General features: G+C 37.5%; 1 protein-coding gene across 5 annotated transcripts in view; it reads right to left on the minus strand.

Moving 5' to 3' along the window:
• Positions 1–712: 712 nt before the first annotated feature.
• Positions 713–27,515, minus strand: part of Trpc1 (transient receptor potential cation channel subfamily C member 1) — a 58,393-nt gene continuing 31,590 nt past the window's right edge. For all 5 annotated transcript variants that reach the window (XM_087905474.1, XM_048452520.3, XM_048452521.3 and 2 more), the window contains 9 exons: positions 23,524–23,655; positions 21,442–21,637; positions 17,704–18,040; positions 15,654–15,793; positions 13,980–14,123; positions 6,470–6,645; positions 4,801–5,002; positions 4,361–4,555; positions 713–2,636 (listed from right to left, as the gene is read on the minus strand). In XM_087905474.1, coding sequence (XP_087761600.1) covers positions 2,409–2,636; positions 4,361–4,555; positions 4,801–5,002; positions 6,470–6,645; positions 13,980–14,123; positions 15,654–15,793; positions 17,704–18,040; positions 21,442–21,637; positions 23,524–23,655 — 1,750 coding nt within the window. In that variant the 3' untranslated portion in view covers positions 713–2,408. The remainder of the gene's footprint in view (positions 2,637–4,360; positions 4,556–4,800; positions 5,003–6,469; positions 6,646–13,979; positions 14,124–15,653; positions 15,794–17,703; positions 18,041–21,441; positions 21,638–23,523; positions 23,656–27,515) is intronic.

A 27,515-nucleotide genomic window follows, 5' to 3' on the forward strand; every position in this document is an offset into this window, starting at 1 on the left:
TAGTTGTTTTCAGTTTGGGACAATGAAGAAAGTTCTCATGAATGGTCACATGCAGATCTTTGTGTGGATATATTAATTTAAAATATGCTATACTAGGAAAGAGCTAAGAAGCTAACAGTTAAGTGTAATAGCTATGGAAGTGGGAAGTGTTGCTACGTGTTTGATATTGGTATTTTGCATTTTAGACCTTTGTGGCCATAAGTTTTAAAAGTACTAAATTTTATAGATGCATATGAATTATATCTCAATTAAATTTTTTTTCTTATGTGTATGTATGAATGTGGATGCTGTGTGACACAGATGCATGAGGAGACAACTTGTGGGAGCCTCTCCTCTTTGTGGGTGGCGGGGTTGAACTCGGGTCATCAGGCAAGCATCAGGTAAAGCATCTCTCTCCACTGAGCTATCTTGCTATCCCTGTATATCAAACTTAAAAAGCAGATGAGAGGTTAGAGAGATGGCTCATTGGTTAAGAGCACTGGCCATTCTTCCAAAGGACCTAAATTCAGTTCCCAGCAGCCACATGGCAACTCACAACTGTCTGTTACTCTAGTTACAGGGGATCCAACACCTTCTTCTGGTTTCTGTAAATACCAAGCACATGCATGGTAAACAAATACACACACACACAGGCAAAAATATTCACATACATAAAATAAAGTAACTAAAAAATAAAAAAGCAAGCAATAATAAGTAAAATGCTAATGCTCTATCAATTTATAATCTGGTGTCAAATTTTATTCACCTTTTTTCTTACAATATGCTGTCATTCAAAATATACCTCATCAGTAATTCATGCACACAGTAGGCACTCTATAAATTTTTTAATAATTAGGTATTTTTTTTAGAATGACTAAAAATCCTGATATAAAATCCCAATAGGGAAGTGCATAATTCCATTGTAGACAAAATATATAATTTTACAATAAACATTTTTATAAGAATTTGCCCCAAAGAGGGAAGACTTAAACTTGAACATTAAAAACAAATGTAAAGCAAGATGAAATCAAACACTAGATTACTCAGACGCCCCCAGGGTAGGCAAAGGCTGCTTACACTCTGTGTACCCTCAACACCAGCTGACACTCAGCTATGAAAGCAAAGGCATATTCCTCACTGGCCATGCTGCAGGAGTGTCTGTGCAACAGCTGGGGTGACCCTTCAGCCACACCCTCATATGAACACCGAAAAGAGGTCAGATACACGTTTTATTTTCAAATTAAAAAAAAACAATACTTTACAGCTCAAGCAGCAAGCATGAAGTCACTTTTCTAAACGCTGTGTTAAACTCTGTGGTCAACACTTGGGAAGAGAGCTCAAGAACCTTCATTTGAACTTGAAGCAGCTTTTCTCAAGGCCCAGAAGCTCTGCAGAAATGCCCATTGTGACCACACAAGAAGACAAGCAGCTTATACTTTGTAATTACTCAAGTCTGAAAAGTTTGAAGCAAAAGTTAAAGCTAACCAAATGCCTAGAGAAGTAACTTTGCAAATGCATAAATATGAACAAATATTGTATGGCTAAAAGATGTCTACTATTTTTCAAAAATCACAGAATTCTATAAATATTTAAATACATGAACTATCTCAATACAGAGAACTATGTATAAAATATTAAGTCAAGAAACAAAATTAAAAATATAAAATTATTGTAACCATGTAAAAGTAAATATACAACAAAACAATAAGACAAAATGGATTTAGATTGATTGAACTAAATAAATTAATTTTTTGTTTGTTTTTTGAGACAGGATTTTTCTGTATAGCCTCAGTTGTCCTAGAACCTACTCTGTAGACCAGGCTATCCTTGAACTCCAAGATCTGCCAGTTTCTGCTTCCCAAGTGCTGGGATTAAAGGTGTGTGCCACCATGCCCGACTTAAATTCAGATATTCATTAGAGACTTTTCTTTGTTGCTTAAGATTATAGCAAAAGAAAAAATGTGACATTTTAGACAAAACTAAACTCTTAAACAATAAATACTGAACTCTGTGTGAACTCCTAAAACAGGACATTTTAAACATCGTGAACTTTACATTTCAAGTGTCTCTTAAGGTAGCTGCATTTGCTGATTTTCATTTTATAAAAGGGAGTGGGCAATGTGTACACTGATAGCTGCCCCTCAAACATTACAAATTTTAAGCACTGACAAACTAAGAAAACCCAATAGCATGCTAACAAAACCATTTACTTACTGTGTTTTGCTTCTACAAAAAGCCACAGACAGGTTTTAAAAAACTAACTCTATATACATATTTTACATGACATATATTTATGCTATAAATATTTAAAGAATGGCTTTTGTGTAATTGTTTATGTCTATATATATCTTATTACTTTAGTTGTAAGGTATGCAAATAGTATTTCAGATTTGTTATTGAAAATTATTTCTACAAGATTTAGAAAATGATTAATTTCTTGGATAAAACATAGCATATTTAGAAGTCCGAAAGCCAAGCAAATCTCTTATTTCATTCCGGAATTTTGACAGATCTTGGCGCAGTTCATTGAGGTTCTCCACAGTGGCCTGGTCTGTGCTCTGCATCTTCTGCCGCATAGATGTCAGGTAACGGTGCACTAGGCAGCACATCACTTTCTGGTAGTTCTCATCTCTCTTTTGCTTCAAGTTTCTCCACTCCTTCAAAACAAGTAATCACATGGTACAATGACTGCATAACAATGTATGTGTAAGTACATTCATATATATGTAAGAAAATATGTATACACATTCATAAATACATATGTATCTGCAGAACTGAGGAGTGAGTGAGTCCAGGGCTACACGCATGCTAGGCAAATGTCTACAATCAAGTCATTCTCCAGCCTCAGAGATAATATTTAAATGAGGTAAACTTTAAATATATTCACAGATACACATTTTCAACACATTTAGAGGACAGTTTACTTTGGTAAAAATCATAATCAGTACATGTTTAAAACAATACAGCCTATGTATCGGTCCCATTCACTCTCCTTTAGTCCAATTTCATTGAAAAGAATTTAGTCTTAGTAATGCTCAGTCTACAACAGAGATTCACAAATTACCACCCTAAGTCAATAGCCCACTTCCTGTCTTTCTTACTTTGTAAGTCAAGAATGGTTTTAAAGATGAATTCTGCAATCAATTTTATGATGGACAACTCAATTTTTAACTTGAATTAAGCAAAATTTTAGCCCTACCACAGAGAAATCTGTTTTCCCTAGTAACTTATTACAGTGACTGCTACTTAACTGTTATATTTTTATTTCATCTGTTTTTGGAAAATTTTTCTCTTACGTAACTTCTTAGATGGTGTTTTTGTTTTGCTTGGCTTGCAAAGTGTAAAATATTTACTCTCTGGTCCTTTAGGAAACTTACCAATCCTTGGTTTACAAGCAGTAAGCACTAGATAAGAAATACACTGAGTAACTTTCAAGACCTAAAAATAATTAATAGTTATTCTTTAAATCTATAGTGAAAGACTATGGGATAAGAATTCATACGTTAGGGAAATTTGAAGACTAAGAAAAGAACCAAAACCACTCCAAAAATCCTTAGTTTTATTTCTTATTCTCAATTATTTATTGAATCTTTATATTAGATACAGCATCCATTAGGGATACAGTGGAAAATTCATGAGGATAACATTTATCAAACTTTCACATTTGTTTTTAGTTGTTTTTTTCTTTTTTTTTTAACAATATCTCAATTGTTTGATTTTACCAAGGAAAGAAGACTCAGGAACCAGATGCTGGGGTGAAAACCTGCGAGCTCAGAGAGGCAGAGAAAGTACTCAGATGACCTTCTTTCTCAGTTGACATCCCAGAAGGCTTCCCACCTTCTACTCTGTCTCAAACAAGATTTCTCAAACTGAATGCCCCTCCCTTCTACTTCCTGTGCATCTATCCTCCTGACTCCCTCTTACTCTCTATAGTCTTTTTTTAATAATCCTATGTTAACTTCCTGTCAACTGGCTACTTGCTCAGCCTCTTGATCTATAGTTAACTATTTAATTCTGTTTACAATTATTTAAGCAGAAAGCTCTTGGATTAAAGGTTTATGCCAGGTCTGAGCCATACCACAATTAGAAACAGGTTTTTCCAGTAAATAAGGCAATCTCTCGGGGGCACAGTGTGATGAAGTATCCTGTAACAAACACCTGAACTGGGCATGGTGGCACATACCCATTATCCCAGCCTATAGTGGGCAGACAGGAGGATTGCTGCAAATATGAAGCCAGCCTGGTCTACAGAGCAAGTTCCATGTCAGCCATGGCTATATAGTCAGTAAGACTACAACTCAAAAAAATAAAACAGATAAAAATTAAAAGTGAAATTAGCAGCTGTAAAACTGTGGTGCAATTCAGACTTCTAATTTCTCACCTTTAAGCTGTTTTGCCGCTTGACCTTGCCTTTCGATGTGTGAGAGCAAACCCACTTACTGAGGCTACTGATCATATAGCAGATAGTCTTTGGTGAAGGAATAATGTTGAAAGGTGGGGGCAATGTACATTTGTCATCAAAGTAGCTAAGCCATAGCTTTGCTCGAGCAAACTTCCATTCTTTATCCTCATGATTCTATGAGGCAAGGAAAAAGCAGGATAGAAGAAGAACATAAACACAAACATGAACGCATATGGACAGGTTGGGGAAAATATTGATTAAAACTGTCTAAATGTCACCACACCTTACAGATTAAAAATTTGGCCAAAGATGTGCAATTATTAGACATTATATTTTAAAATCTATATTTAATTCCTTAACTCTATAATCTTCATTGATTTGATTTCATGCATTTCATGTGATTTGGAGAGAGCACTTACTGCTATCAACTGAAAGCTCTTATGAAGCATGGCTACCAGCAGCTTCGTAAGCACAATCACAACCACGACGTTGTAAGTTCCAACAATCACAGCTCCAACAAAAGACTGCAGTTCTTCTCCATAGCTAAACCTCGTGACAAAGATGGCCACATGTGCTAAGGAGAAAATGTACCAGAACAAAGCAAAGCAGGTGCCAATGAACCTGTAAGGGCAAGTACAGTCTGTTTAAAAAGGAATTAATTAGCAAGAATAGATAATGCATTTATATCAAAATTATACATATGAACCATTAATAATTTTGCATAGTTCATTATAAAATAATTTTATTGTGTTATTTTTACTTCCACAGTATATATGGTCATATTTTAAATGTTATTTCTGTTTTATGTGTGTGTGAGTGCATGTATGTACATCACATGCATGCATGATGTCACAGAGGTCAGAAGAGGCACCAGATCCCCTAGAACTGAAGTTACAGTGTGAGACATCAGGTAGACACTGGAAACAAAACTCAGGTCCTCTGAAAAAAATAGTAAGTGCTCTTAACCACTGAGTCAACTTTCTAGCCCCTAAAGTCTTATTTTAAAAGAGAAAACACACTCAAAAATATTATTCCTATTTATTTATTTATTTATTTATTTTTATTTATTTCTTTTTTGCTGTCTTTCTAGTCTCAATGCAGCAGTTCATAGGTTATCTAGTCAGATTCTGTCAGTCCTTTGCTTCAACCTTCAGATGACTTTATCACAATAGCCCCAAATCAGACAGCAAGATTCTATATGATCATCCCTATTACCTGTTTAGAAATCTTATTCTTCAAATGAGAGGACATACAAAGTACCTAAAGAATTGTGACACACAATATGAACACAATAGATATGCAATACATACTCATCCGTATTTTATTTAAGGCTGAGAAGAGTAAGACTGGGGATGTAGCTCTCTGGTGGTTAGCACTTGCTTAGCACATACAGAACCCTGGCTTGGATCCTCAGCACTGGAAAAGGAACCTGAGGGGAAGTATTCTATTTACTTACTTTATAGTGGCTATACCCTTCTTTATGATCAACTGGGGGACTGGCCCTTAAGTTCTAAGGATTCTGAATTCTAGTGACCTCTCAAGAAGTGTTGAAACCATGAATGCTCTGGGCTGTAACAGCAACCAACAGCTTCTACAGGTATTTAAAAGTTTGGGGGCAGAGATGCTGAACATTCTAATATATGGGATGGATAAAAGAAATTTCCCAAAGTGCTAAAAGTATAAATTTGTCAAGAGTTCTGTTCAGACAAACTTCAGTAGAGAAGACACATGCAATGACTTGGATCTACTACTGAAGGTCCTATAGGTAAAGATGATGAAAAATGAGCATTTGTTAGTTTACAGACATTTAAAAAGGATTTTTTAAAGATCAATTTAAGTAGCTGGGCGGTGGTGGCGCACACCTTTAATCCCAGCACTCAGGCGGCAGAAGCAGGCAGATCTCTGTGAGTTCGAGTCCAGTCTGGTCTACAAAAGCTAGTTCCAGGACAGGCTCCAAAGCTACAGAGAAACCCTGTCTCAGAAGAAAGGAAAAAAAAAAAAGATCAATTTAAGCTCTATTGAGTAACGACTAACCCACACAGAACTCAGTAGCAGAAAGTCCACCTAGTAAGATCTGAAGCTACTCACGAGTGAAAGGTGTCATTGCTTTGTTGTTCACAGAAGATGCCGACACAGTCCTTCTGCTCTTTGGGAGTGTACCCCTTGTCGTAGAGTTGTGTCAGTCCAATTGTGAAGGAAAACAGAACAAGAAGGAACATCCCCAGAAATTTCCCAAAATCTTGTAACATCTGTCCCATAGAAATCTGTAGACATATCACAAGGTGTACATTAAAACTGTTGGGAAAACTATTTATTTAAATATAAAATTACCCAGGATCAAAAGGAAGACTAACACACAAGCCACAAGTCATATCCATTATTTCACCTGGCTGAAATATTTCAGTATGTTAAGAACATCAAAACTCCAGCTATAGGAAAACAAAACGAAACAAAACCAACAAACCCAGCTATCTACCAAAAAGCCACTCTAACCAGACCAGCACTGTGAGTGTTAGATGCACTGTCCTTGCCAGACGAGGTCTTTAAAGGTTACTATTGCTGTGGAGGGAGACATAGAGATCTTCACCTACTTGTATTATTATTGATGAGACACAGACTACCCCATGATCAGTCTTGCCATAGGACTCAAAAACCTCCTGCCTCAGTTTCCCACATACTAGGATCATGCAAGCATCACCATTGCTGGTAATAAAGAGATTGTTTAAAGGTCAGTTGGCAAGGGTAAAAAAAGGACTCCCTGAAAAATCTCAAGGAAAATCAGTGCTTATATTTTTTGTGACTTCTTAAAGTTTACAAATACGAACTCATTTCAAAATGAAACATTTCATCTGCTTTTGTGACTGATTCCCAACCCACTCCTAAAGAACAGCATCAGCACCAGAACTAATTTCTTTACAAGAGTAAGCGTCGCTCCCTCACTTCCCCTTTGTAAGACAGTACCAGGTGTGCAAAGCACTCCAGCACCAAGAGTTAATAATGACTATCTTCTATACATTAGCATGGAGGCAATGAGAGGCTTTATTCAAGGCTAATTTTATTTACTTTAATACTCCTCCAGTGTCTGAAAATTAGGTAATTTTAATAAATCTTGATTTTTTTTGAAAAAAATTGGAATATTTGTGGGGTTTTTGTTTTTTTTGTGTGTGTATGTGTTTTGATTGTTTGTTTTTTGAGACAGGGTTTCTCTGGGAAGCACTGGCTGTCCCGTATCTTGTTCTGTAGACCAAACTGGCCTCAAAATATGTGAGAAAGAGAAGAAATGTATTTTCCTTTTGAATGTACTAGAAGTAACTTTAGTAGGTCACTTAGGAAAACAAAGTCATTCATTCAGACTGTGAATATTCATAATATAATCATACCTAAGTGTAGTGATATTTTGTATGTGTTTTAACAAATAAAGCTTGCCTGAAGATTAGAATGCAGAGCTAAGCCACTAGAGGCAGGCAGTGGTGACACACACCTTTAACCTCAGGACTCGGGGGACAGATGGATCTATGTTAGTTTAAGGCCACCCTGGGCTACACAAGATTGAATCTGTCTATAAGAGAAACAGAACTGATTTTGGGGATCCAGTCTGTTTGGACACTCACCTTCCTGGACCTGGAGGGAGGGGGAAGGAACTGGAACTTCCCACAGGGCAGGAAACCCTGACTGCCCTGTGGGACGAAGAGGGAGGAGGAGGGGGAGTAGGGGGAGTGGGAGGGTGTTGGGAGGGGGGATGGAAATGGAAACTTTTATAATTTAATAAAATTTACTAAAAAAAAAAAAAAAAAAAAAAAAAAAAAAAAAAAAAAAAAAGAGAAACAGAACTCATACAAAGTTGATCCCAGCACTTGGGATCCCACACCTTTAATCCCAGCACCAGAGAGGTGGAGACGGGAGTGATATGGCCGGGCGGAGAGAGGAATATAAGGCAGAAGGAGACAGGAGAGCAGTGCAGCCTGAGGAGCAGTCAGTCTGAGGACAGGATCACCCCTTTGGTCTGAGCATTGGTAGAGGTAAGAATTCTCAAGTGTCTGGCCACTCTGTTCATAATCCTTCAGCTTTCACTCCCTGATAGTTGACTCCGAGTTTTTATTATTAAGACCAATTAGAATTCATCCTATACCTAAGTCAGCAGGAAATGTGCTAAGGCAGTAATAAAGCAATTGCTTTCGACAACTTCAGGAAAAATGACCTTTGAAAAGATTTCTGGCACTATTCACTTATTTATAAATAGAGTTTTTTTTTTAAGTAACTACTTACAGTGACCTTACAGTGACATAATCTTAATTTTTTAAAAAAAACTTAACACAACTAATTAAAAAATAAGTGTAACCAACTTGAATAGTAAGGTGAGCTAATACAGAGGGAGAACACCAGAAACTGACATGAGTTCTTGCACAATACAGAACTAAAAATAGCACAGTGGCTATCACCGTAGTGGGCACTGGCTGGAATACTAAAACATGCCTGTGACAGGTAGGTAGCTTGAGGTCAGAAAGGTCATAAGCAACATGACCTTTTGTAAATATGATATTATCACAAAAATGAAAGTGTAAGGAAACAAAAAAGGGAATTAAATTATCAATACTGAGGTTTACAAAAGAGTTAATTTTAGTGCAGACCAAGGAAAAACACTCTTGGCTGTCAGAACAATGGAAATAAAGCTGGGTGTGGTGGAGCGCATCTGTTCTCTGGCACCAGAGATTGAGGCAGTAGGATCACAAGAACCCAGGGACTTGATGTCTGAGGGAACAGCAAAAACCCCTAAGTGCTGTGGGACAATGGTTATACCCTGTAAAGATTTGCTTCTTGTACTTGTTTAATAAAATGCTGATTGGCCAGTAGCCAGGGAGGAAGTATAGGCAGGATGACCAGGCAGGAAGTAGAGGTGAGACAATGAGAACAGGAGAATTCTGGGAAGAGGAAAGATTCAGTCTGCAGTCGTCACTCAGACACAGAGCAAGCAAGATGAGAATGCCTTGCTGAAAAAGGTACCAAGCCACGTGGCTAACACAGACAAGAATTATGGATTAATGTAGGATGTAAGAGTTAATAAGAAGCCTGAGCTAATAGACCAACTAGTTTATTATTAATGTAGACCTCTGTGTTTCTTTGGGAATGAACGACTGTGGGATGGGGCAGGACAGAAACCTCCGTCAATACCTAAGAGAGAGAAAAGTGGGCTGGGGATATGGGTCACCAATAATATGCCTCCTACACAAGCACAAGGATCCCCAGTAACCATGCAAAAATGTCAGGTGTGGTCATTTGCAAGAAAGAAAAAGGAGATAGACAGATTCCAGCGCTCACTGGCCACACAATACAGGCAGTCAATGGGGACCAACTTCATTGAGAAACTCTGTTTTAAAAAAATAAGGTGGAGGGCAATCAAGAGAGACATGTGAGATCTACCTCAGACCTACATACATATGTGTATGTACAAATGAACACACACATAAATTTTAACTGAAAAAAGAAAGAAAAGAGGCAAGAAAGAGACAGAGGCAAAGAGTAAGAGACATGACAGAGAGAAAGAGCAAGGGGGGAGATCATAGGATACTACTATGAACAACAAATTGGGTAGTCCAAATAGACAGATTCCTAGAAATATATAACCTCAAGAAGAAGTCATGATGATAGAGACAGTCTGGATAGATCTATAACCACTGTAAAAATTGAATCAATAATAAAATCTCTTAACAAGGATCAGATTACTTAAAACTATGAAATGTTTTCTAAAATTTAATACAAATCTATTGTGAAGAATTTGGAAAATGTTTTCAATTCATTTTATAAAGCCAATGATAAAAATATCATTTATATCACCCTGATGCCAACTGCAGACAAAGACTATAAGAAAAGAATGCTATAGGCTTAAATATTCCTGCAATAAACATATAAAATGCTTTACCAAAATAAGGGTCAGTAAGATGGCTCAGCAGATAAATGCATGTGCTGCCTGGTCAGACAACTTGAGTTAGGTCTGTAGAACTCACATGCCATGGAACATGTATATATATGGTAATCTGAATAAAAATAGCACCCATAGTCTCATATAATTGAATGCTTAGCCACTGCGAGTGGAACTGCTTGAAAGAATTAGAAAATATGGCCTTGTTGGAGGTCTGTCACCGGGAGTGGGCTTTGAGCCTTCAAAAGCCCATGGTCAGGCCCAGCCTCTGTCTCTCTGTCTCTGTACCTTGTCTTTCTCCCTCTCCACCTCCTCATAGCCTTCTCCCTGCTCTCCCTCCCTGTCTCTGCTGCCTGTGGATCAAAATGTAAAGCTCTCAGCTCCAGGGTCATGTCTACTTGTGTGTTGTCAAGTCCCCCACTATGTTGATAATGGACTAACCCTCTGAAACTGTGAGCAAGCCCCTAATTAAATATTTTCTTTTATAAGTGTTGCCTTGGTCATGGTGTCTCTTTACAACAATAAAACACTGACTAAGACAGTACCCATACACCAAAATATTAAAAAAAAGTAATAAAAATTATAAAAAAAATGTCTTTACCCAAATACTATCAAACCAAATTCAATAGTACACGAAAAAAAGCACATACATGTCCCAACTAGGATTTATCTTTGGGATACAAAAAAATAATTTAATTATTACATCATCAAATTAATAAAAAGAAGAAAATAGAAAAGCATATGACGAATTTCAATTCCCTTTTTATGACAAAAAATGCCCATTCTCAACAAAAACAGAAGGAAATTACCAGAACACAATAAATGCCATATACAAAAGCCCATAGCTAACATAATCAGTAGTGGAAAACCTGCCTTCTTTATTCACATCAGGATCGGTCAAAGACTTCTCTTTACATGTCCGTCTACACTGTACTGAAAGCTGCACTCAAAACAATTAACAAGGGGGGAGAGTATCCACATTGGAAAAAGTGAAACTGTGCCTCTTTGAATACGACATGATCCTCTGCGGAGAGAAAGTGACAAACACCCCACAACTGTTAGAACTAAGAACCAGAAATTAATCTGGAAACATTTCGGCAAGCAAGATGAACAGGCAACAGTTACATTTATATATACTAGAAACACAATATCTGAAAAGGGTCAAATATTATAATAGTAAATCCTCTATAACAACATGGAAAAAAAATGAGGTAGGATAGACCTAACCCTGAAGTAGAAGACCTACACACTGAAAACTCTAGAATACTGACAAAGAGACAGAAGAAGACACAGACAGATGTTCATGACTGGAAGGATAATTCTATTAAAATTTCCCATGTTACCAAAATACTTACAGATTTGGGACAAAATCAAAATCCCAATAATATGCTTATATATACATACAGACATTATAAAATTTGCATGACCTCAAAAAAGACAATCTTGAGAATAAAACAAAGCATAGTATACTTTCCAATTTCAACATATATTATACAACTAAAGTAATTAAACTATTACTGAACTATAGTAAAGACTGGTATTTAGACCAATGGGGCAAAATAAAGACCTTCAAAATAAATGTAAAAAATAAATAAACTTCTCTTCAATAAGGGTACCAGGAAAACACAATAAGGAAATGATAGTCTCTTCAACAATGTTGGAAAAAAACAGCAAAATTGAACCTTTATCTTACATCATACAAATTTTACAACACAGACACACACGCACACACATGCACACACAAATCAACTCAAAGTGGAAAAGATAATTTAAAAATAAGGCCTGAAACTATAAATCTTAGAATAAAAATTACATGTTCAGGGTTGTACTGGGCTAGTTTTCTGTCAAGTTGACACAAGATAGAGTCATCTGGGAAGAAGGAAACTCATCCGAGGAAATGCCCCCAACAAAATGGCACGTGGGGTATTTTCTTAACTCATGATTGATGTAGAAAGGTCCAGCTCACTGTGGGTGGTGCCTCTCTTGGGCTGGTGGTCTTGGACGCTCTAAGAAAGCAGGCTGTGTTGTGGGATGTTTAGATCAGATTCTTAACACTCCCAAGACTGCCCAATAAAGTTATCCCTTGAGTCAGGGGGCCAAGTCAGTGACTAGCTGACTGGAATTGGCCATAGAGAAGTCAGCAATATGGATAATAAGAAGATACACAGGAAGGAAGGGGCAAGGACTAGAGTTTGAGCTCTCTTGGCTTTGAAATCAGGGAAGAGACATGTCTCTTGCTATGTCTCTGGCCAAAGAGCAAGGTCAGCTAGTTGCTACTCAGCCTCTCTGAGTTAGCAGGTTTTCACCCCAACCTTTGACTTCTGAGTCTTATTAATAAATAGAACAACAGAGTTTAATTTAAACCTACATATCAGGGCCCCACCAGGCCTTGGCCAAAGTGGCCAGCAGGGCTCTGACTGAGGGGCTATGGGGTGGCAGACAATAATTAAAATATCAGTAGATTCATGTGAAGCCACTTAACTGTCAGAAAAACATCAAAGCTGAGCAAGTAATGAGGAACAAATCAAGAACTAACACTCCCCAATGGCTTCTATTTCAGTTCCTGCTCCAAAGTTTCTGCCTTGACTTCCTGCTTTGACTTTCTTCAATGATGGACCTTGATGTAGAACTTTAATCTTAAATATTCCGTTTCCTTTACAAGTTCCTTTTGGTCATGGTGTTTTATCAGAGAGAGTGAAAGAGAAAAAAAATCCAAATAACAACAAACCTTAACTAAGACAGAAATTGGTACTAGGCCATGGGGTACAGCCGTGACAGACCTGACTGTGTGTTTGGCAGGACTGTGGCGGCAACTGAACTATTTACATCTATCATGTTATTTCTTCCTCTTTAATTCATCTGGACTTTTTTCCTTGTTTCTCTTTTACTGTCTTATTTTGATAATTTTAAATGTCATTTCTTGTCCTCTGTTGGTTTATTAACTATAACTGCTTTATTTCATAGATTGCCTTAGGGTTTATGACACCCATCTTATCACAGCCTAGTTTTAGTGATATCATATCACTTTGTATGCAGTTGAAAGAAAGCCTTACAATAGTGGATTTCCATTTCTCCCAGCCTGGTCTTTATGTTCATATTGTCATTCATTTCACATGTACATATCTATGTGTTAAAATCATATAGATAGTATTTTTTTATTAAAAGTCAACTATCTTTCAAAGTTAAAATATGAACTTTAATTTTGGTAAAAAAAAAAAAAAAACCAGACTTTTTTGTTACTCCTTTTGGGGGGGGGGGTTGAGACAGGGTTTCTTTGTGTAACAACCCTAGCTGTCCTGGAACCCACTTTGTAGACCAGGCTGGCCTTGAACTCAGAGAGATCTGCCTGCCCCTGCCTCTCTGACTGCTGAGATTAAACATGTGTGTCATCATCACCCAATAGGTTACTCCTTTCTGTGAAGCATAACAATTATTTTAAGCATATTTATGGCCAGAAAATGAAGGAAGGACCACAGTTTGATTGAACCAAAGGTCATTGGACCACAGCTTGATAAAGTTTCAATTCTTAAAAGAAAATTATTTATGAGCTAGAAGTAAAGTACTTGCTAGTCATTTTCAAATCCCAAGCATAGTTTTAACATCATGAGAACAGTGATGAAGTGAATAATCAGATACAATAGTAGTAACATGTAACAAACATTATTTAAGACCTTTATTTACCTGCAGTGGACCCAAAATCGAGCTGGTTGTATACATAAAAAAGAGCCGAAGGTAACTCAAAACGTTTGCAAATGCAAAAAGCCCTTCTGCTACAAGTGTAGGGTGGAATGCATCCCAGTCTTTCCGGTCAGCAAAGTCATGAAACTGGAGGCAGAAAGAGAAGCCAAAGTCAGTCAGCAAAATGAAAAGACATATGAAATGTCTGAAAGAAAACTATCATAATTGTCTTCTTGTGGGAGACTTAAATAATGTTTTAGCCAAACAAAAGCTTTCCACGTATACTAGGAAATAGCACTTTATATGCAGAAATTTACCAGAAATTCTTTGGTTTAAAAAAAAAACAAGTTATAAAACTTATCATTAGGGGCTAGAGACATATATCTCAGTGGTTAAGAGCGCTGGCTGCTCTTCCAGAGGTCCTGAATTCAATTTCCAGCAACCACATGGTGGCTCACAATCATATATAGTGGGATCTAATGCCCTCTTCTGGCAAAAAGGCACACTGCAGATAAAGCACATAAAATAAATAAATCTTTTTAAAAAGCAAAATAAAACAAAAAACACTTATTATTATTACACTTTTGAGTGAAATACTGGCGGGTTTCCTTAAATTCTAAAACACAAATTGTGAGAATGTATGCTGTCAACTCATCAGATGCCATACTAAACCTAGACATCTGACCTAGGAATTTAGAGCAAAACACAAAAGTTGCTCCTCTTTCAAGTAGAAAAATGCATTATTGTAGCTAGACATGGGGCATCTCCCCATCCCAGCTGTTCTGTGGGACTGTTAGCCACACATCCTTCCACTCTCAATGTGTCCTGTTTGGATTAGAAAACTACTTCTAAAACTAAAGAACTTAGTCTGAAAAACCAATGTGACCCAACTATCAGGCCATTCATTTACATATGACCAATTTTGATTTTTTTTTTAGTAACTTTTCACTTCAGTCATTGAATCTCTCTCTGACCAACATGTTAGGAAACAAATGTTAAATAAACCGATAAGAATCACTTTGTTCTTTTTATAATCTATAAATAGCAAAAATAAAATTATGAAATGTTATATATCTTAGTCCCTTAAATGTGACACCCCATAGCTAACATAGAGCTTATTACATTTTCTGGCTCTGAGAAACCATAAATATTGATGAGCGTAAAATTAGAAGAGGTCTTAAGTATATATGGTAAATGAGCTAAATAAAGAAATAAGATGGTAGAAAGCAAATACCTGGCATCTGTATTTAAATCACCTTTTAAAAAACACCATAATCTTAGGTATGTTGCCTAATATCTCTAAGTCATTTTCCTATTTGCAAAATGAGGAAAAGGAGAATCTTAAAAAATTCCTGTGAAAATGTAATTAGATACAGTATATCTAACATCGACCACAGAATCTATCTAGCATATAGTAGGTAACCATCAATTGTGAGGATTAAATTAAATGTAGTACATCTAACACCAACCATGGGACCCAACATATGGCAGGTAACCACCACTGAAAAGGTAAACCACTCAAACTACTGAAAAAGTAAGCAACTAGATCCACACAGATTACTTTAAAATGAAAACACAACAGACAGATTTGAGTTTCTAGTAACTCTGAGTTACATAGCTAAGTATATTAGTCCTTTAAATAAATGTTTGTATCTTTGATAACAAGTGAACAGTCACCTTATTGTGAGCCACCACTTTGAGGGCAAAGGTTGCCAAGTAGAGGGAATTCATGACAAAGCTGAGCTGATTACGCGACTCTTCTAAAAAGTCTTCTAGCCCTTCATACCAGAGTCTCTTAATGTCCGACCAGATCATCCCTAAAACAGTAAGACAGCAGATTTATTAATTCAATAACAAACTAAATAATACTTAAAGAGACAAGTGTTTATAGCACTTGGGTTAACTATAGCTGTATTACAAAGGCATTTGAGTTGGGGGGTGCAGGAGGTGAAAAAAGAGCCTTTTAGTGAAAAGCTTTTAAAATTTGAAAGAAAAAAAGAAAATAAAGGAATTCTCTAAAAGACCATAAATAAGCAATGAGATTCTACACAATCCCTTACTTTTCCACCAAAACAAGGTCCAGGACAGTAATCCCTGAAGAATGTCATGTAAACATTTATTATACATGTAAGACTCATACAATGTTTTTTAGAAAATAAAAATATTTTATTATTTCAACTTCTTATCATTTCCTTGTTTTGTTTTTGTTTGTTTGTTTTTGTTTTCCAAGACAGGCTTTCTCTGCTGCTTTTAGAGATTGCTCTGCAACTCACTTTGTAGACCAGGCTGGCCTCGAACTCATGGGATCTGCCTGCCTCTGCCTCCCAAGTGATGGGATTAAAGGCATGCACCATGCCGGGCTAACTCCTATCATTTCTTCAGAGCTTATATTTCCATGACAAAGAACTGACCTACAGAGTGAGCCACAAGGGAACGCTTTAAATCTCAATGCAAATAGCATCTTTATAATATAAAGTGAGTTATAACTACAAAACTTGGTAAATTCTTAGTAATAAAACCACTGATAAAATGAAACAAAATAGTTAAGATGTCTGAAAGCCTGAAATTTAAGTTTTAAGATACCTAAAATAATATATGCCATATATATATACAAAAGAGCATTCACACATAAAACATTATACTTTCTGCTTAATAATCATTAACAACATAGCCCAAGAATAAATGATTTTTAGGGCTAAGGAGATGGATCAGTTGACAAACTGCTTGCCATGCAAGATTGGGGAAGTAAGTTCAGATCACCAGCACGGACATAAAAAGCCAAGTGCATCAGCGTACATCAGTAACCCTAGTGCTGTGGAGGCCGAGACAGGCAAATCCCTAGAACCAGCTAGCCTGTCCACATTGGTGAAATCCAGGTTCTGTGAGCGACTTGTCTCAAAAAACAAGGTGGAGAACAAATGAGCAATACATTCATCCAACTTTGACTTTTAGCACCTGTGCATCTACATGCATACATGTACACATAAATACAATTTTTAAAAATAAATTTTTAACCTATAAGCTGCAAAGCTCAGTTATGTGTAAGCATGATGGTTTGAGTTAGAGTCCTAGCACTCATACACATGCACACACACAAAGCCAGGTGTGGCAGCATACACATGTAATACCAACAGCAGAAACAGGAGGATCACGAGGGCCTGTTGACCAGCCACCATGGTCTAATCACCAAGTCCCAACCCTCAGTGAGAAATAAGGTGGATATTCCGAAGAAATAACACTCGAGGTTTATTGCTAGCCTGTATTTACACATGTACACTACTGTGTAAGATGAGATTGAAAAATTCCACCCAGTAGAGAAGCTTCTTAAGCAGGAAGGTAAACAAATCCAAATAGTTTTAAATTTCATGTATTTAAGTAATACAAAGTTATAAAATCAGGAACATTAACCTTTATAAAAGTATGAGATAAACTGGATGGTGATGGCACACACCTTTAATCTCAGCACTCAGCAGGCAGAGGCAGGCAGATCTCTGTGAGTTTGAGGCCAGCCTGGTCTACAAGAGCTAGTTCCAGGACAGGCTCTAAAGCTACAGAGAAACCCTGTCTTTAAAATAAAAAAGCATTAGATAAATGATCATGAAATAAATGTTCATATTTTATCTGTGACAAAAGACAAAATTGCAAATTGAACTCCATGTTCATAATGTCACCAAGCAAGGAATATTAAATAACAAAGGCAAATCTTTCAAAGTCACTTGACACTCACCAATAATCCACAGTATGAGAAGGTAGTCTATTCTCTCAAGGGCTGGCCCCATTGTATTTTTCTTGTCTTCATTGTAGACAAGTGAGTACAGATTTAATAACAGCAAGAATGTAAAATATGATGCTCCATGAATAATAAATTTCATAAAAGGTGTGTGAATGATTCTGCCAAATTGAGATTTGGGAGCTATCAAATAACATAGAGACAAAACTGGCCAGAAGATGCCAACTGTCAAAACAGTCATTATCTTCTTACAGGTGGGCTTACGGCGGTAACCTGACATCTGTCCAAACCAAACGGTGTTCAGGAACTGCTGGCAATTTGACTGGGAGACAAACTGGAAAGGACATACAGAATCAAAAAAACAAAAAAGGGAAATAAAACCTTTAAATAGTAACTGGATGATATTCAGTCTTAACATTAGATGAAAATACCTTACATACTATAATATGTCTTTTTCCTTTTATAACTAAGAGTGTGGAGGCTCAGAGCATAGACTATGGAGCCTGATTACACAGTTCGAATCCAGACTCTAGCACAGACTAGATAACCATGAATAAGTTTTCAACCTCTCTAAGCTTCCCCGTCCTCATCTCTAAGATCTGGATGGCAATAGTGGCTCCTCATAAACTAGTGAAGGTTAAGCATCAAATTCTTAGTAACCTTATTCACAGCGCAATGCCATTTTAGGGATCAAAAATATTAGCAACCTACTGCATTGAGCTGATCACATTTAAAGACTATCAAGAGCCTTTATAAACCAGTACAAAGACAAACAGTATGTATATGTTAATATGCATTTCATAGAGACAGCACTAACTAATCTTTGAGAAAGTGCTGGCTTTAGCTTCTGGGTTGTGAGAAACTCAGATGTCATGACAAAAAGTGATCCATGTATTAGATCTCTGCACACTTCATGAAAGTCCTGAGAGGAACTTAAACCACATCAGAGGCACGGACTGTAGTGCTGAGGGCTGAAGCTAGGCCTTGCACGGGGTAGACAAGCTGCAGCTGCGTCCTCAGACCAGGCTGGCTGTTGACTTGTGATCTTCCTGCCTCAGCAGCTGGGATTACAGGCCTGAGCCACTAAAAATACTCTCTTAAAAATTATTTTTAAGCTTTATTTATGTGTATGCATGTTTTATCTACACATATGTATGTAAACTATTATATGCATGGTATTCACAGAGGTAAGAACAATGCATCAGATGTTTGTGAGCCACCATGTGGGTTCTGGGAATTGAACCAGGGTCCTCAGCAACAAGTGCTCTAAATCACTGAGCCACTACTCCAGCCCCTCAAAAAATAAGATACTCTTAAACTTGGCTAATGGTGAATTTCACATGAAAAGAAAATCTCAAATAAGAGCAAAACGCTAGTTCAAGTACAGAATTTGTACAAGTTACACAGAGTTTCTTAGCTTACAAATTTAAATGGCAATATTTTCTAATATACTGTAATAAGATTTCATATTACTAAAGTATAATCATATTATTCAAGTAATGTAAAATAGCATTTTGTGAATATTATATTTTTAAAAGATTTTGGTGGTACACGTCTTTAATTCCAGCACTCAGGAGACAGAGGCAGGTGAATCTCTGAATTTCAAGGTCAGCTTGGTCTACAGAGCAAGTTCAAGGACAGTCAGGGATGTACAGAAAAACCCTGTCTTGAAAAGCAAAAACAAACAAAGATTTATCTTGATAGTTCAAGAATCTAATTCACAGAATTTTAGTCTGCAAAAACAACTGCACAGCATCCTATCATGCTTATCAAGAATTTTTCTAATATAACTATACTCATTTTAGCAATGATTTATGTCATTCTTTAATTTTTTATGTGTATGAACACTTTGCTTGCATGTATGTCTATGTACCAGTGTGTACTTGGTGTCCACAGAGACCAGAAGAGAGCATTGGACACCCTGAAACTGGAGCTATAGACAATTGTAAGCAGCCATTTGGGTGCTGGAAGATGAACCTAGGTCCGCCAGGCTATGTTCCTAACCACTCAGCCATCCCTGCACTCCCTTACTTCATTCCCCATTTTTTCTGTTTGATTCCAGTGAGATACCTGGTAATGAAAGTCTTTCTTCCCAAACGACTTTTAGCAGCAGCCAGAACTTAGGGGATGTCACCTTTCCGTAAATATAAAAAAAAAAAAAAAAAAAAAAAACAACAACTCAACCCTAACACTATACAACATCCCTTAATTAGAAATTATATTAAGTAGTATTGAAAGACTTTGGGGCACCTTAGCACTACCACACCCCCCACTTCCTGGGAACCGGGCGCCTTAGCACTACTGCACCCCCCTGCACTCCCCTCCCTGGGAACCAGGACCCAGGTAACCAACCACGTGTGCACTGGGGCTTTGAGTAGTAGTAGTCTTTACTACTGTAGTTTTTCTTCTACAGACCCAGACCCTGGAACTGGGGTGAGACGACCTACAGGTGTTCCTGCTTGTAATCGCCATAGCATTGATCAATTAGAGTTAGCTGACCGTTGAATGAACTAGTCAAAATAGTTGACAAATGATTTCTGGACTTTCCCTTTGATTCTGTACCACCCCCTCCCTGATTCTGTGATTTTTTCCTTTAAAAGAACCTGTAATAGACAAAGCAGGGGTCCTTCTCCTCTCGAGACTGAGGGATTTCTGCTGTGGCAGAATAAAAATTCCTCTTGCTATTGCATCAACTGTGCTGAGAGTGTCTCTTGGGGCGACCTCCTCCTCAGTGGGGCTTTATGGCCCAACAGTATCTAGAATAACAAAATTTCAACTACAAATGTGCTAAGTCTACAGTGGCTTCAGGCATGGACAAAGATTCTCTAATATTCCTGTCATCAAGAGGTGGAGAGAGGAGGAAATCACTGTTACCATCTATCCTTTAATTCAGTAACCTGTGATTACTATAGCCAGCAAAAGAGACTACATTCTAGCAGACGGGACATAATATGACCTCTGAAAGGCTTCTTTCACCTTCTTCATATAAATACTGACTTTTAGGGGCTGAAGAGATGGCTTAGAAGTTAAGAGCACTGGCTGTTTTTGCAGAGGTCCTAAGTTCAATTCCCAGAAATCACATGGTGGCTCATAACCATCTGTAATAAGATCTGGTGCCCCCTTTTGACCTGCAGGCAGACATGCAGACAGAACACTGTATACATAATAAATAAATAAATCTTTTTTTAAAAAAAAAAAAGGAAGGAAAGAAAAGAAAAACAAAACAAAAATCTTTACAAAAAAAAAAAAAAACCAACAACCCTGACTTTTAGAATTAGGAGTTGTCCTATAAAAAAGTCCTCCACCACAAAGCCACCAAGTTGTAAAAAGCTCAAGAAACACAGACACACAAAAACACACCAGTCAGCCCTTAGCTGCTTCTTGGCCCATGGCCTCACTGCCAGCTGTAATTACCATGCTTTTCCCAGGTTTCAGTTTTGAGTTCTCAGGAGCTCCACTTTTTGTGGACTCACCCATCTGAGCACTCATCTGAGACCATGCTATTCATGGTCCTGGGTAATGGTCAGTCCCCAGAGTTCTGAGGGACCACCCTACAAACAGGATCTACTTCTATTTTCAAATGCCAGCATGGCCCTTCCTTCAAGTTGTATATACATTGTTGAGTTATGAATGTGTTCTATACTGTTACAACTTCTTTATTTTATTTGAGAAACAAACAATAAATAAAATAAAGGTAAAGAAAATAATTTAGATATACCACAGAAAGCTTCATACCTCCTTTTGGTTATATTTGATAGCAAGTTTTAGACGACTTAAATTCATTCTTTCTTCTAGTAGTCCCCGTTTGTCAAGAGGCTCATCACTAGATGTATGGTTTAGGATAACTTCCAGTTCACGTGAATTCCGGGCTTGTGCAAGCAAATCTTTAGCAAACATTTTGCACTGACGGGCTAGCTCTTCATAATCATTCCTATAAAATGCATAGTCTGCTATTAGGAATGTCATTCCCACTGCCCAATGGGATTACACCACTAGGAATTACTTTACTCAGTAATCTTTAAATTCTGACAGGGCCACAGATCTGCTCGTTTCCTGCTGACAGTCACAGGAGCTGATATATCAGGGCAGAGATTCTCCACAGCTGTGGGGAATATGCTTCCTGTGCCCACACTGAAGATCTCAGATGAACACAGTATACTTACTATATTGATACCCTGAGAAATGCTTATAAAACTTGGTCAATTTTTCACCTAACTCACTTCTCTCCTTCTCTTTAAGATGGCTAAAATTTCCCTTGACATTATTCATATAAACAATATTTTTGATATTATTAGATGATTTTTACCTACAGTCACTTCAATAATCCACAATGTGCACATTACTTCTAATACTGATTAAGTATTGTGACTCATTTAAGGTGCTCACTTGAGTGAAATTCACAATGGCATATCCCAAGGAACTCTCTTCAGAAGTGCTAGTTTCCAAACCTTACCGCTGTCTTTGACTTACTTATAAAAACTGTACTTAACATAATTTATGAGAAATGAAGACGTTTTAGTACATAATTATTTATTAAATATCAATTACATTAAATTTATAACTCAGCTAAACAAAAATAAGCATATTACAAACAACTATGTCATGAATCAGAGGCTGGACTTTAGAAAATAATTTTATTTAGCTTTTCCCCTCATGTAAGAAGCAAGGTGAACAGGAAGGCTGCTTAGTCTTTGCACATGGCAAAAATTCCTGTGAACTGGCTAATATGTAGCTAGACTTAAAACTCACAACTTTTCCTTAGAGGCAACATTTTTATCATTCTTTGCATTACTCCATAACCTGTGAACAATTAGTTGTTCAACAGTTAGTTCTTCAGCAAATGAAGTATTTATTATATTACATGCCTTTTGGTTTAGGAATATAAATGCAGATGGAAACATGCATCAAAGGTGTTATTGCAAAGACATTTCATTTTTAAATGAATACTTATAGACTACTAGAACAAAATATATAATTAAACTGTTTAATCTCTAATAGATTACAGGACAATTAAGTGGCTGTATAGTGATGAGCAAAGATATTGTTCCTTAAATATAACTTCATGATGATTTTGTCCGATTTTGTTTTGTTTCGTTTTTGTTTTTAAAGACAAGGTCTCACTTTGTAGCCCTGGCTGCCTGGAATCACTAGCTAGACAAGGCTGGCCTCAGAACTCTCAAGAGTGAGCTCTGCCTCCAAAGAGATGGGATTAAAGGTGTGTGCTGCCACACCCTATCCTCGTTTTATGAGTTCACCAAAGTATATAGATGTTTTTTTATAAGATATAGATAGTTTTTTTAAGTGCAATGTATTTAAAGAATAGTAAACTTTCTACATGAAAACTTACATGTAGTCTTTCATAAGTCTCTGGACTCAGAACTTTCAGGAACACACTATGAATGCTATTATTAAGGCTAAAAAACCTGTGCTTTCTGATCCTGCTCCGTAAGTGTGAACAAACTTTGTTGACTTTTCAGGATGGGGCCACATAGGCAACTGTGACAGGGAAGTGGGTTCGTGTACAGTGCCTGTTGGCACTTTGGAAATAGGAGCTGGTAAGAGGGTACTAGAAATACTCACCATAGGAGGATTGCAAGGTTTGTCTGGGGACTAAGTGGTTACAGAAGGGCAAAGGACAGAGGAGTCAACTAATCAGCACCAACATGTTACTTTGACAGAGAAAGAAAATTCCAAATGGCAACAACATTACTCATCTTAGATTAACTGTAAATGAATGCAAATTATCATGCAGCCTATAAACAGACTGAAGCAGAAGATTCTACAACAAGAGACATAACAACATCCATTCCTCCCCACCTGAATTCCACCTCCACAAGGCTGAGTTCTTTTAAGTCAGCACTAAGTTCAAATGCTCTCAGGATTGGATCCTCCTCTGTTAACATTATTAGAGCTGGGCTGGCCAGACATCTATAGATATCAAGACGAAACCTGTGATAAAATTAGATTACACAACGTAAAAAATTGCACTTGTTAGTTTTAATATGCAATGTTTATAAACTTATAAAGTACAAAACATTAAAATATGCTTATTTCAAGATAATTTCTATAACACCAAAAACTTAAATATTTTGAGAAACAAATACTGGAAAATGTTGTCCACTGCTCTAAGTTACCATCTCTTTTCAAATATTCAAAAATTTGGCTGCCTTGGTATAGCTGTAATTTCTGCTCTCAGGCAGCTGAGATAGGATTGGGAGCTTGAAGGTTACAAAGTAGGTTTCAGGCCAACATAGGATACACAGCAAGAGCTACCCATACCTGGAGGGGTCATAGACCAAGGAGAAGTACTGCTGTAGTTTTCCTGAACCAAAATCATTTCGAAATACTTGCCTTCATACCCATAGATTAGTGCATCTCATGTGTCTCATTAGAGAAGCTTCTTTTTCCAAAAGACTAGACTTTTTCAGAAACCCACAACTGATCAAAATGCAGATCAGGAGCTGTTGGGTGTTCAATTTTTATATATCTACAAAGCAATCACTATACCTCAAGTTTGGGGGAAAAACACAGGACAGGTGAGCAGAAAGACTAAGAGTCAGAGGCTCAGACTTCATGGCTACACACTGTCCTCTAGGCATGACAGTAAAAATGCCCCCATGAAGTCTCAATATTTTTTTTCTTCATTGGTTTGAGACAGGGTTCCTCTGTGTATAGCCTTGATTGTCGTGGAACTCACTCTGTAAACAAGGCTGTCTCAGAACTCACAAAGATCTGTCTGCCTCTGCCTCTGCTTCCCAGATCCTGGATTAAAGGTGTGCACTACCACTAGCTCAACAATATGGCTGCCTGAACAAGACCATAACTGCAACACAAGCTGATGTGCCAATATAGAGAGTAAAAATATCATAGGTCCCATTCATAGATAAAAAGCTGCAAGTGGTCAATACCTGTTGAGAGAAGAATTAATTTCCTCCAGGGGTACATTTTGTATAGGATGTCCAATCCCAAATGGTCAGTCCTGGACACATGTGCATATAAGCAGAATTAAATGGACTCAGTAGATTGCATATATTGCTAGGATTCAGTCATTATGCTGACCTGTCACCTGGCAGGATGTACTCAGGCAGTACCCTGGACAGCCCAGGGTCCTATGTAACTTCATTACAAAGTTTGTACACAGGTGCAAAAGATTCCTTTAAGAGACAAGTTCTGTCCATTCCTGCAAGTAGGTCTTTGCCTCTCTGCCACCCTCTTCCCCCTCCCTTTATCTCAATAAGACTCCTCACTTAAGCTTTATCTGCAAGACCTGTCTGTCTCTCACCCACTGCCTGGGCTCTCACTTACCAAGATCCCTCTGGGCACAAGTGAGAGACAGATCAGGCAGACAGAGCTTACAGGGTAAGTTTTACTAAGAGAAAAAGGGGAAGGCATAGGGGTGACTGGTTTCTGGGAAAAGGAATAGCAGAGAGGAGAGACAGGATACTGTCTGCTATGAACGTAGAGGTGACACTGTTAGGTCCTCAAGGGGCAGGGCCAGATTCGCCTGGATGCTAACCACCGAGGTCCCTCTTACAGAGTTATATCATATATAGGCAACAATAATAATTAAGAGACCATGGCTTTACGAGGGGGAGCACAGGAAGAGCAAGAGGGAAGGGAGGTGTGGGAGTGATACAGATAAAGCACATGAAGGAAGTTCTCAAAAAAAAGGAAAAGGAAAAGAAAAAGAAAAAAGAACCCATAATTTAATTGTATTTATGACTATTTAGAACACTATTTTTGTTTCTCTTCAGATAAATGTTTCCTGTTAAATGCATTTGCCCATTGCATAACTATATTAAGACTGTAAAGCACCATGCTTCAAGGAAACAAAAATTCACCACATTAAGCTGAATATTCCTTTACTTCTGCATAGCTTAGTTGTAGGAGAAATAATCTGTCCATAATTTCTATCACCTAATATTTTAGTTAGTCTGGAAAATGTGAACATAAATACTTTGGTGGTCTAATTTAAACCTACATTGAAATGATAGCTACTTTGTGGTTTTTTGGCTTTTCGAGACAGGGTTTCTCTGTAGCTTTGGAGCCTATCCTGGCAATTTCTCTGTAGTCCAGGCTGGCCTCGAACTGACAGAGATTCATCTGCCTCTGCCTCCCGAGTGCTGGGATTAAAGGCGTGTGCCACCCAGCCTTTGCAGTCTTTTTTTTTTTAAAAAAAAAGAAGACAAATGATACAAAAAGAAATCATCCATAACATAGTTAAAGTAAATTTCTATTCCTGAACCCACAGAATTTTAAAGGAAATGTACTAACTTTTTATTTTCTTTGTAATGATTTTTTTTCTGATAGAATTCTAAATTTACGGACTTTTTTAACTTAATAGTTTTATACTTAAAAGCAAAATTAGTCTGTATTTATGGATACTCAAGAGGCTGGGGCAGGATTGGTGTGGGAGATCCTTCTGTCTATGTGTTGCTTTTATTGGTTAATGAATAAAGAAACTGCTTTGGCCTATAGCAGGGCAAAACTTAGCTAGGCGGGGAAAAGTAAACTGGGAAAAAGAAGGTGGATTCAGAGAGAGGCCACGTAGCCCTGCCAGAGACAGACACCAGAACATTAGCCAGTAAGCCACAGCCTTGTAGTGATACACAGATTAATGGAGATGGGTTAAATTAATATCTAAGAGTTAGACAATAAGAAGCTAGAGCTGATGGACTAAGCAGCGATTTAATTAATACAGTTTCTGTGTGGTTATTTCAGGTCTGAGCTGTCAGGCAGTTGGGAAATAAACAAACAGTCTCCCTACAACAAAATGGCGCTCCAACGTGGGCTAGCTAAATTCACATAAAACCTGAGAGGGCTTAGAAAGGAATTCTAGACACTAAAAACAAAGTTTAGCTGCAATTTTTTTCAGAAGGGTTCTGCTTGCTGGCAGCATGTTGCTGCAGCTCCCTTAAGAGAGGTCTTCCTGATTCAGTAGTAGTCAAAAAAAGAAGAAAGAAGAAAGAAGAAAGAAGAAAGAAGAAGAAAGAAGAAGAAGAAGAAGAAGAAGAAGAAGAAGAAGAAGAAGAAGAAGAAGAAGAAGAAGAAGAAGAAGAAGAAGAAGAAAAACCTGCACAGTTTCAAAACAGCAGCTCTGTGCTGTCAGCATGAACTCTTTCAGAAGGCCAAGTATTTAACAGGGGTTTATGGGCAGCGTGCTACAAGTTACTGTTGGAAGGAAGCCACTTGTTGGTTCCCGGCTGCTCAGCCCCAAATAATCACACAGATACTATATTATATAAATCTCTGCTGGCCTATTAGCTCTAGCTTCTAATTGGCTAGTCCTTACATTTTAATTTAACCCATCTCCATTAATCTGTGCATCACCATGAGGTAATGGACTACCAGCAAAGTTTCAGCACATCTGTCTCCAGCAGCAGCTCCATGGCTTCTCCTGACTCTGCCCTTCTTTCCCCAGCATTCAGTTTAGTTTTCCCCACCTAACTTTATTCTTCTATAGCTCTGCTATAGGCTCAAAGTAGTTCCTTTATTAACTGATGATATTTACAATATACAGAGGGGAATCCACATCAAGTTACTTGGTGGCAGCATGGGCCAACAGGTTATCAGAGTTGAGGTACCTGGCAGTCTCAGAGGCAGTGAACGAACTTCCACCATGTTGGACTGGGAAGAGCAAGCAGGCAGGGTCGTATTTGCTCTAGCAATGCTGTCACTTAGGTTTTTAAGAAGCGCTTAGCATTTTAAGAAGCCGTCATGGTCAGAAAAGAATTACAAATATGCAATAAGGACAGATTCAGACATAACAGACCTCTAAATGAGACACCGTATTTAAAAAATGTATGTAG

This window comes from Myodes glareolus, chromosome 4 (assembly GCF_982192425.1).
Source record: "Myodes glareolus chromosome 4, mMyoGla1.1, whole genome shotgun sequence".
Taxonomy (NCBI): domain Eukaryota; kingdom Metazoa; phylum Chordata; class Mammalia; order Rodentia; family Cricetidae; genus Myodes; species Myodes glareolus.